A 12,150-nucleotide genomic window follows, 5' to 3' on the forward strand; every position below is an offset into this window, starting at 1 on the left:
GTCCTAGAGACGGCCCCTCTACACATGGGGCAGCTCTAAGGTTCTGACTGACAGATTCAGGGTGATGCCCACTATAAGATCAGTGCAGGTTGCCCAGGCACACAGTCCTACCAGGATCTTCAGTCCTAGCATGCCAGCTCTATCCTCTCTAAATGTTGTTAAGTAAAATAACGTCTTGCAGATCATTTCTAAGCAGGCAAAATTTCGGTTGGGATTTTATTAATTTTTTTTACAAAATGTTTATAGTGCATTATGTGGAATATCTCATTCAAAATGTAAACTACATGTATCTGCATTCTTATTTTATTGTACATGATTAGCATATTTAACATGGTTGCATATTCTTGGCATTATTAATGTAATCATATATTCAAAACAATCTTTAGCTTTTTTACTTACATGCATAATACATAGCTTATCATATCAACCAATACACATGGATAAACATGGGTTACAAAATAAGCCATATTTACAACATAACATTCTATACATTCATTCACATTGATCCAGTGCAAACACAACAAGACAGAGAAGCACTTCTCTTCCCTGTTGCTATAGGTCATATTACTGTTGTTGGGTAGTAACACCTATGGTGGTCACAATATGTTCATGCAATCAAATATACAATCTATACCAGTGTAGTCAAACAGACTAGCGTCCTGTCCAGGGGGTGTACTGGTACATTAAGTTGCATCACGCTTCAGAAACAGGAGACAGGCTCCTTGCGTTTGGGCCGTTCTGGCTTGGACAAGGCTTCCTTACTTTACCAGTATGCTCACAGAGTCAGACGCTGCTCTGGAGAGATAATAATCCTATGATTAATCACACTGTGACTGTGTTCCAAATGGCACCCTATTGCCTACATAGTGCACTGCTTTTAACTACAGCCCTATGGGCTCTGGTCAAAAGTAGTGCACCATATAGGGAATAGGGTGCCTTACCTTTTTGGGATGCAGCCTACATCAGTGATTCATTAATATAACTTTAGTTCTCCAGAGGGATGAACGGTTCATAGTTAACGATGTGCTGAACGTAATGAGTTGGCAGATTGCCTCATCGTATTAACAAGAGACAGGAAACAGACTTAGAGACCAATCAGGAACATGCATCAACACCTCTCTCCTCATTGCCAGCAGTATGATTATGAAAAACAAACAAATGAATAGAAAAGAAACAGGATAATTCTCTACTTTAAAATAAAGAAATGATAAACAGTTTGACACTTTCCAAGATCAGACACTGTGCTGATATAAGCTGTTAGTAAGACCTTGTGGAGATGTAGTGCTGTAGGATAGGGAACATACTAGGCTAGGGAACATACTAGACTAGGGAACATACTAGGCTAGGGAACATACTAGACTAGGGAACATACTAGGCTAGGGAACATACTAGGCTAGGGAACATACTAGACTAGGGAACATACTAGACTAGGGAACATACTAGGCTAGGGAACATACTAGGCTAGGGAACATACTAGGCTAGGGAACATACTAGGATAGGGAACATTCTAGGCTAGGGAACATACTAGGATAGGGAACATACTAGGATAGGGAACATACTAGGATAGGGAACATACTAGGATAGGGAACATACTAGACTAGGGAACATACTAGGCTAGGGAACATACTAGACTAGGGAACATACTAGGCTAGGGAACATACTAGGCTAGGGAACATACTAGACTAGGGAACATACTAGGATAGGGAACATACTAGGCTAGGGAACATACTAGGCTAGGGAACATACTAGACTAGGGAACATACTAGGATAGGGAACATACTAGGATAGGGAACATACTAGGATAGGGAACATACTAGGCTAGGGAACATACTAGACTAGGGAACATTATAGGATAGGGAACATACTAGGATAGGCTAGGGAACATTCTAGGCTAGGGAACATACTAGGATAGGGAACATTATAGGATAGGGAACATACTAGGATAGGCTAGGGAACATTCTAGGCTAGGGAACATACTAGGCTAGGGAACATACTAGGATAGGGAACATACTAGGATAGGGAACATACTAGGATAGGGAACATACTAGGATAGGGAACATACTAGACTAGGGAACATACTAGACTAGGGAACATACTAGGATAGGGAACATACTAGACTAGGGAACATACTAGACTAGGGAACATTATAGGATAGGGAACATACTAGGATAGGCTAGGGAACATTCTAGGCTAGGGAACATACTAGGATAGGGAACATACTAGACTAGGGAACATACTAGGCTAGGGAACATACTAGGCTAGGGAACATACTAGACTAGGGAACATACTAGACTAGGGAACATTATAGGATAGGGAACATACTAGGATAGGCTAGGGAACATTCTAGGCTAGGGAACATACTAGGATAGGGAACATACTAGACTAGGGAACATACTAGGCTAGGGAACATACTAGGCTAGGGAACATACTAGACTAGGGAACATACTAGACTAGGGAACATTATAGGATAGGGAACATACTAGGATAGGCTAGGGAACATTCTAGGCTAGGGAACATACTAGGATAGGGAACATACTAGACTAGGGAACATACTAGGCTAGGGAACATACTAGACTAGGGAACATTATAGGCTAGGGAACATACTAGGATAGGGAACATTCTAGGCTAGGGAACATACTAGGATAGGCTAGGGAACATTCTAGGCTAGGGAACATACTAGGATAGGGAACATACTAGACTAGGGAACATACTAGACTAGGGAACATACTAGGCTAGGGAACATACTAGACTAGGGAACATACTAGACTAGGGAACATTATAGGATAGGGAACATACTAGGATAGGCTAGGGAACATTCTAGGCTAGGGAACATACTAGGATAGGGAACATACTAGGCTAGGGAACATACTAGGCTAGGGAACATACTAGGCTAGGGAACATACTAGGATAGGGAACATACTAGGCTAGGGAACATACTAGGATAGGGAACATACTAGGCTAGGGAACATACTAGGATAGGGAACATACTAGGATAGGGAACATACTAGGCTAGGGAACATACTAGGCTAGGGAACATACTAGGCTAGGGAACATACTTTAAAATAGTTTAAGTTATGTTCATATTCCAGATGCACAACCATCCCATAGGTCCTGTGGAATGATACATACTGTAAATGATACTGTAAATGATACATACTGTAAATGATACTGTAAATGATACATACTGTAAATTATACATACTGTAAATTATACATACGGCATGCCTATACCATGACTTATCTACATTTACATTTTACATTTGAGTCATTTAGCAGACGCTCTTATCCAGAGCGACTTCCAGTTAGAATACAGTTAATTCCTCTGATTGCCCTCCAACCCATCTCTCCCTGATCTCCTTGTTCTTTCTCAAGGCCTTGGTTGGAAGGAACCCCTGCAGACCAACTGTTGGTTGGTGAGTGAGGTAGTAGCGATGTAACAGCAATACAGAAACGATGGGAGAATATCAATAAGGAAGCTAACCGCCTTCACGTTAAGTTTTAGCTACTGTATGGGCATGAACCATGCTCAGGTTCAACTCAGAGAAAGGTGTTCTAGAAGGTCATTGGGGATCTAAGAACGTATTGGCTTGACAGGAGGGAGGGGGATTGATATAGATTTCTGCAATGAAAAACTTTTGAGGAATCCACAGTGGAGCTTAACACACTATTAAATTCACTCAACTCTCAGCAGGGAGGAGAACAGATGGAGACATTTGATGTTGCTGTAGCATGTTATCTCTATAATATGATCTTCATGCCTACAGGGGAGGTCAGGGGTGAGAGGGTTGAGACTGATGCTCTACTCTACACAATACTGTATAAATTGCCTTACTTGCTGTGTGGGGTCATTTGGTGCAGAATCAATGACGAGCGCCGGCATTTTTTTGTGAAGAGGGGAATAGGACTAAACACAAATCCATTCTCTCCCATGAAATTCAATATCCCTGCTACTGGGAGGAGTCAGAATGTGTTCCATCTGATATTACTGGGAGGAGTCAGAATGTATTCCATGTGATACTACTGGGAGGAGTCAGAATGTGTTCCATCTGATACTACTGGGAGGAGTCAGAATGTGTTCCATCTGATACTACTGGGAGGAGTCAGAATGTGTTCCATCTGATACTACTGGGAGGAGTCAGAATGTGTTCCATCTGATACTACTGGGAGGAGTCAGAATGTGTTCCATCTGATACTACTGGGAGGAGTCAGAATGTGTTCCATCTGATACTACTGGGAGGAGTCAGAATGTGTTCCATCTGATACTACTGGGAGGAGTCAGAATGTGTTCCATCTGATACTACTGGGAGGAGTCAGAATGTGTTCCATCTGATACTACTGGGAGGAGTCAGAATGTGTTCCATCTGATACTACTGGGAGGAGTCAGAATGTGTTCCATCTGATACTACTGGGAGGAGTCAGAATGTGTTCCATCTGATACTACTGGGAGGAGTCAGAATGTGTTCCATCTGATACTACTGGGAGGAGTCAGAATGTGTTCCATCAGCTGATACAAACAAAATGCTTCCCTGAAAATGATCCTCTTACTATTTGTTTTTAAAGCTAGTATTTCATGTTTAAATTGACCAATACATTTTAAATAAATATGTGTTTTTTTTTAGATTGAGTAGAGACAGTGTTCCTCTTGATACACTAACATAATAATGGGAGCCATTGGAGAGGAGATTCAATCTGTACTTGCTATTTATATGCAGAGACTGATACAGATTCATTTTGAAATACTAATGCAATGAGAGCTACTGAAGATCTGCAATATCTTCAGCAACAATAGGAAGAGTGCCAACCAACACCGTCTCTACTGTAGCCCAGTCTTTATTTCAGTGGCTAGAGGCTCAGAGAAGCTCAGAGAGAGAAATGCCACGTCCCAAACCCGTAGTGTGGAAAGGTCAGTGTCTTAGCCACCGCAGACCTCTCACAGGGTCAGAATGTTGACATTTTATTCATTTCTCTCCCTTTATCCCCAGGATCTCAGCAGGATTTGGCCAATATCGCTTACTGTGGGAAGTTTCTTCAGTTGTTTTTAGTTTAGTCCTACTTCTAGACCTTCTCCTGTCTAGATCAGGAGGCTGGCCCGCTCAGATACAGTTGGAGGGATCTCCTGCTCAGTTCAACACTTGACGTAGAAAGATCACTGTTTGTATGTTCACAGACAGTTCCATCAGCCTAGTTTTATGCCAAAAGGACGAACGGAATTGTAACGTCCATGTTTTGAAGAAGTCAAATGTACAAAACCCATACGGTCCCTCTCATGAACACTCCCTCTATCCGGTTCGAAAGGCCACAAAAAAAAAGGTTCCCACCTTGTAAACCGGCACCTCTCTCAGAGACAACCGAATACTAGTTGGTGTTTATTTTCCGGTGAAGTATTCTCTTTGCCCTGGAAAACATAGGCAGCCGAGATAATAATTCTACAAAACAGTATGCTGTTCCCTCCTCCAGGATCTTCTGTACAGTCTCAATGGTACACGCACAACATGAACTGATGCTGTGTTTAAAGATAAGCGGACTATTCACGACACAACCAACTGTACAGACTGTCTGTCTGCTACTTTACACAAGGATCTAGACATAATTGTGATGAGCTGCTGTCAAGGCAGCTAGCTGTCTGTCTGTCTGTCTCTACTCCAGTTCCTTTTTTTTATTTTTTATTACGAACCAGCAACTATGATTTAGAACATATTGTACAGAAAGGGTATAGTCCCAAATGGCACCCTATTCCCTATATAGTGCACTACTTTTGATTAGGGCCCATAGGGAATAGGGTTCCATTTGGGATGCAGGAAGGTTCCTTCAGGAAAGGCTTTTAGGTAGTCAAGACTTGTCATAATAATGCTGTCTAATGTAGGGTCGCCACGTCTCATAGAATCCCACTTATTGCTTTGCCTGATCGCTCACATTAATATTTCTCTATTACGTTGAATATGAATCATTATATCTGCGTTTATATCTGTTCCTTTGTCTTTTCATTATACATCATTAATATTAAAAGGAATATACTCATAATGGCTCTGTGGAAGCTTAAGTGCAAAACAACATAATCACATCTCATTGAATGCAACCTAAGATTCAGGTGTAAGTGAACATAACATCAATATTCCCAGACGTTGATCTGTTCCATTTTAAATAGACATCCTGAGAGGTTGAAGCAACAGTGTATCAAAAATAAATAGCTATATCCCCCCCTGCAGTGCTTTAGTTGTGACAGACTGGCTGTCTGGCAGTATTTAACAGATTCTTCCCTTGATTTCATTCTCACTCAGTTGTGTGGAGAGAAACCCAGACCGTCTTTAGCGTCCCGTGTACACAAAATCTGAAGAGAGGAACCCAGACCGTCTTTAGCGTCCTGTGTACACAAAATCTGAAGAGAGGAACCCAGACCGTCTTTAGCGTCCCGTGTACACAAAATCTGAAGAGAGGAACCCAGACCGTCTTTAGCGTCCTGTGTACACAAAATCTGAAGAGAGGAAGACAAATAATAATGGTTAGTCAAATATTGTCAATCCATTCCGTATGATGAAGTCATTTAGAAGGTTTAGTGGATTATCGTTATAGCGACTCAAAATGGCCGCTATCTAAAGGACTGTGATTAAGCCATAGAGTTAAACATACTAGAACGGGCCATTCCCATCAAGTCAATGTTCTCTGGTAGGGGGAACAGCTGCCATATTGGCTTTGTCCGTTCTAGTCATTTGTAATTCTATTGGTAGACTTACAGCGGTCTGTCCGTGCTTGTAATTACAATTCTATTGGTAGACCTAGAGCATTTATTTGTCTGTTCTAGTAATTATATTTATAGGGGTAGGCCTATATCTATAGTCTGGATATATAGTCTTGGTATAGTCTTACCATGGTAGTAGTCTGGATATATAGTCTTGGTATAGTCTTACCATGGTAGTAGTCTGGATATATAGTCTTGGTATAGTCTTACCATGGTAGTAGTCTGGATATATAGTATTGGTATAGTCTTACCATGGTAGTAGTCTGGATATATAGTCTTGGTATAGTCTTACCATGGTAGTAGTCTGGATATATAGTCTTGGTATAGTCTTACCATGGTAGTAGTCTGGATATATAGTCTTGGTATAGTCTTACCATGGTAGTAGTCTGGATATATAGTCTTGGTATAGTCTTACCATGGTAGTAGTCTGGATATATAGTCTTGGTATAGTCTTACCATGGTAGTAGTCTGGATATATAGTCTTGGTATGGTGGTATAATCTTACCACGATAGTAGTCTGGGTTGAAGTTCTCATAGATGGGGTAGAGAGGGTTCTCATGCTCACTACGGAGCTTCCTGGCTCTCAGGACGTCTCGAACACACTGGTGGAGGAAGGAGTACTGGTACTGTGGGGAGGACAGAAGCATTCACACCAATATCATCAATACTACTGTTCATCTGCTGTGGGGAGAACAGCATTCACACCAATATCATCAATACTACTGTTCATCTGCTGTGGGGAGGACAGACGCATTCACACCAATATCATCAATACTACTGTTAATCTGCTGTGGGGAGGACAGAAGCATTCACACCAATATCATCAATACTACTGTTAATCTGCTGTGGGGAGGACAGAAGCATTCACACCAATATCATCAATACTACTGTTAATCTGCTGTGGGGAGGACAGAAGCATTCACACCAATATCATCAATACTACTGTTCATCTGCTGTGGGGAGGACAGAAGCATTCACACCAATATCATCAATACTACTGTTAATCTGCTGTGGGGAGGACAGACGCATTCACACCAATATCCTCAATACTACTGTTAATCTGCTGTGGGGAGAACAGCATTCCCACCAATATCATCAATACTACTGTTCATCTGCTGTGGGGAGAACAGCATTCACATCAATATCATCAATACTACTGTTAATCTGCTGTGGGGAGAACAGCATTCACATCAATATCATCAATACTACTGTTAATCTGCTGTGGGGAGAACAGCATTCCCACCAATATCATCAATACTACTGTTAATCTGCTGTGGGGAGAACAGCATTCACACCAATATCATCAATACTATTGTTCATCTGCTGTGGGGAGAACAGCATTCACATCAATATCATCAATAATGCATAATCTTTACTACTCAATAAGAACCTTTTGAAACATTTTTTTTGTGCCGTTGCCATTTTGACAACAGACTATGTTATCCCACTGAGCTAAAGCCTAGGCATTATGCTTGGGGAGCTAATGCAAGTCTTCATGTCTCAGGCACAAACATTGTGCTATCATTACCACTGCAAAGGAGATCAAAAGCATGAAGCCTGTATTGTCAAATTTCTGAAGCCTTCCCTTTGATTCTGCTGCTGCTGAAGAAACCTGCTACTCTGATACAAGACTTTCAGAAAATCCCCATTTATTATCACTGGGCATCACTGGCTATTTATTATCACTGGGCATCACTGGCTATGTATTATCACTGGTCATCACTGGCTATTTATTATCACTGGGCATCACTGGCTATTTATTATCACTGGGCATCACTGGCTATGTATTATCACTGGGCATCACTGGCTATTTATTATCACTGGGCATCACTGGCTATTTATTATCACAGGGAATCACTGGCTATTTATTATCACTGGGAATCACTGGCTATGTATTATCACTGGGCATCACTGGCTATTTATTATCACTGGGCATCACTGGCTATGTATTATCACTGGGCATCACTGGCTATTTATTATCACTGGGCATCACTGGCTATTTATTATCACTGGGCATCACTGGCTATTTATTATCACTGGGCATCACTGGCTATGTATTATCACTGGGCATCACTGGCTATTTATTATCACTGGGCATCACTGGCTATTTATTATCACTGGGCATCACACTGGGCATCACTGGCTATTTATTATCACTGGGCATCACTGGCTATGTATTATCACTGGGCATCACTGGCTATGTATTATCACTGGGCATCACTGGCTATGTATTATCACTGGGCATCACTGGCTAACATTGATGTTCATTATACTCATCGAAATTGACCATCCCTTGGAAACAGTTTTGTTGAATGAATTGCCACTTTTATACGGTGCTATCGTTACCTCTGTTTGCACCATGTGAGAGCGGTGCAGTCTGATGTCGAACACACAGCCGTAGACGTCCACTGTTCCTATGCTGTCCAGCTGTTGAAGGACCCGGTCCAGAACGATGAACGTGCCGGTACGACCCACTCCAGCACTGAGGAGGTGGGAGGGAGAGAAAGCGAGAGAGAGAGGAGAGAGAGAGAGAGAGAGAAGAGAGAGAGAGAGAGAGAGAGAGAGAGAGAGAGGAGAGAGAGAGAGAGAGAGAGAGAGAGAGAGAAAGAGACACAGAGCGAGAGAGAGAGAGAGCGAGAGAGAAAGAGCAAGAGAGAGAGAGAGACAGAAAGAGGAGAGGAGAGAGAGAGAGAGAGAGAGAGAGAGAGAGAGAGAGAGAGAGAGAGAGGAGAGAGAGAGAGAGAGAGAGAGAGAGAGAGAGAGAGAGAGAGAAAGAGAGAGAGAAGAGTGATTCATGTAATTTACATACATTTACCATTGGCCATACATGCCATGTAAATACACTTGCGGTAAATCATATTAAAATAATTTCATATTGGTATTTCATTTAATTGGTGTGCCTACACAGCTACCATCCTGACACAACACACACACACACACACACACACACACACACACACCACACACACACACACACACACACACACACACACACACACACACACACACACACACACACACACACACACACACACACACACACACACACACACACACACACACACCGATGTGGCCCTTACACATACCTGCAGTGAACAACGGTGGCTCCAGTGCTGGGGGCTCTGTCGATGTAGTCCCTGACGGTCCGTACGAACTCGATGAGGGACTGGGTGGTTTCGGGGACCCCGTGGTCTGGCCACACCGTGTAGTGGAAGTGTCTCACCACCCGAGGGAAGCTGGGACGACCCTCCTGAAGAGACACAGGATGAGGGATATCAGGACAGGAAATGCAGGGTATCTCCCTCTTATAAAGTAGGACCTTCACACCAGGTCTAGAATGTACCTTGTAGATTTAACCGATTAGAGGATTTAACAGTTTCGTCCGCCTTCGTACTGATGCTTTATATAAAAAACAGGTACCCCTAGTGAACTGAAAGCTCTTCAGTTGGGCTACAGCTTTCAACAGAGTGACAGCAACAGAGAAGACTCACAGAGCTGATCTTGAACTCCCTGATTGTCCATTCAGCCAGGACAGACTCAGACAGCATTTGAACCACCAGGTCTCCATAGTACAGAGGCTCGCGGTCAGCCGGCCAGTAGTGGTCACACTTCACCTGGAGGGGGACACCAATGACCACGGTTAGACCATAGATCTCTTGATTGGTTGATTGATTGACTGACTGATTGACTGGTTGATTAAGGGATTTAGTTATTTAATGAATGGTTCATTCATTTATTCATTTGTTTGTTTGTTTTTTCGTTCATCATCCATCCATCCATCCATCCATCCATCACCAAAATGTCCCACTCAAAGTACAGTCCAATGATATCAGCCTTTTTATGTCTAATCCAGTCAAGCCATATGTCAAGTAATGGATGATTTAGATTCCTGAGCATTATCAGGGTTCTTTAGGAACAATTAACTTATCTGAGTCCCATGGAAACACATCCGTCATGTCCCCCCCCTCCAACTCACCCGTCCCTTCTCGACACACTGCGTCACCATGACGATGTTGTATACGTTGTGCTCCCACACCATCCTCCAGAAGTCATCCTTGGTTCCGGGGAGAGGGGCCTTGGGTGGCTATGTATTCACGACGGAAGTTGTTTCCCTGAAACAGACAGACAGGGATCAGTCAGTCAATCAATCATTCAATCACGGGGCAGGAAGTGTTGTTTAGATTCAGAGCCTATGTCAAAACCCTTATTTTGGGATGGCCTTGTAAGTTGAAACCTTTTAACTGTGGAGTAAGTGTTGCATATGCAAGCTAATGCTGAAATATGAATCTACAACCATGTCTCATACTCTTATGAGACAAAACAGTCTGGAATATGAACCTACAACCACGTCTCATACCCTCATGAGACAAAGACAGTCTGGAATATGAACCTACAACCACGTCTCATACCCTCATGAGACAAAGACAGAAATGTGTTTAAAGTACCTGAAGAGAAAAGGCCAGGCCACACATAGAGAATAACGTTGACTCCTGGCATTTAAAAGTCATTTGTAACATTCCAGCTGACCTGTTCTAATGACCGCTGAGGGTCTGGGTCTAACAGGGGGCCCTTAGACACCCTGGCGGCTCTGTCTGATCTAGCTGGAAAGAACCCACAGGGACTAACTCATTAGGAGAGAGGGGGAGAGAGAGAGAGAGAGAGAGAGAGAGAGAGAGAGAGAGAGAGAGAGAGAGAGAGAGAGAGAGGAGAGAGAGAGAGCAGAGAGAGAGAGAGAGAGAGAGAGAGAGAGAGAGAGAGAGAGAGAGAGAGAGACAGAGACAGAGGAGCAGAGAGAGACAGAGAGAGACAGAGAGACAGAGAGACAGAGAGAGAGAGAGAGAGAGAGAGGAGGAGAGACAGAGACAGAGACAGAGAGACAGAGACAGAGACAGAGACGAGAGACAGAGACAGAGACAGAGGACGAGACAGAGAGAGAGAGAGAGAGAGAGAGGAGGAGAGAGAGAGAGAGCAGAGAGAGAGAGAGAGAGAGACGAGAGAGAGAGAGGATGAGAGAGAGAGAGAGAGAGAGAGAGAGAGAGAGGAGAGAGAGAGAGAGAGAGAGAGAGAGAGTGTGTGTGTGTGTGCTAATGGTAGCCTCTATGAGTCATCAGGCAGGTTTCCTACAGTTCCCCGTTCTGGCAGCCCAACCTGGAGCTCACACTGAGACCAATTACTGAATGAATGACACCAGTCACTTACAGTGGGAAAAAGTATTTAGTCAGCCACCAACTGTCCAAGTTCTCCCACTTAAAAAGATGAGAGAGGCCTGTAATTTGCATCATAGGTACACGTCAACTATGACAGACAAATTGAGATTTTTTTTTCTCCAAAAATCACATTGTAGGATTTTTTATGAATTTATTTGCAAATTATGGTGGAAAATAAGTATTTGGTCACCTACAAACAAGCAAGATT

At 42.7% G+C, this 12,150-nt stretch overlaps 1 protein-coding gene across 2 annotated transcripts; it reads right to left on the reverse strand.

Moving 5' to 3' along the window:
- Positions 1-5,667: 5,667 nt before the first annotated feature.
- On the reverse strand, positions 5,668-10,841 carry LOC311121832 (tyrosine-protein phosphatase 11-like). Of its 2 annotated transcripts, none has more exons than XM_084196274.1 (6): positions 10,712-10,841; positions 10,227-10,349; positions 9,822-9,985; positions 9,082-9,217; positions 7,241-7,361; positions 5,668-6,423 (listed from the first exon to the last, which is right to left on the reverse strand). In XM_084196274.1, exons 1-6 carry the CDS (start codon positions 10,772-10,774, stop codon positions 6,401-6,403), a joined length of 630 nt encoding a protein of 209 aa, XP_084052400.1. In that variant the 5' UTR covers positions 10,775-10,841; the 3' UTR covers positions 5,668-6,400. The 2 variants fall into 2 exon arrangements, with proteins under 2 accessions (XP_084052400.1, XP_084052401.1); XM_084196275.1 differs by having other exon boundaries at positions 6,384-6,471.
- Positions 10,842-12,150: the final 1,309 nt, after the last annotated feature.

Source organism: Coregonus lavaretus (genome assembly GCF_964263955.1).
Source record: "Coregonus lavaretus genome assembly, contig: HAP1_SCAFFOLD_6736, whole genome shotgun sequence".
Lineage (NCBI taxonomy): Eukaryota > Metazoa > Chordata > Actinopteri > Salmoniformes > Salmonidae > Coregonus > Coregonus lavaretus.

Coding starts and splice junctions, on each gene's coding strand:
- LOC311121832 (XM_084196274.1), bottom strand. CDS start 10,774: ATGGTGTGGGAGCACAACGTATACAACATCGTCATGGTGACGCAGTGT. Junction 9,986..10,226: donor GGGAGTTCAAGATCAGCTCT/GTGAGTCTTCTC, acceptor GTGTCTCTTCAG/GAGGGTCGTCCCAGCTTCCC. Junction 6,424..7,240: donor CAACCCAGACTACTATCGTG/GTAAGATTATAC, acceptor TCCTCTCTTCAG/ATTTTGTGTACACGGGACGC.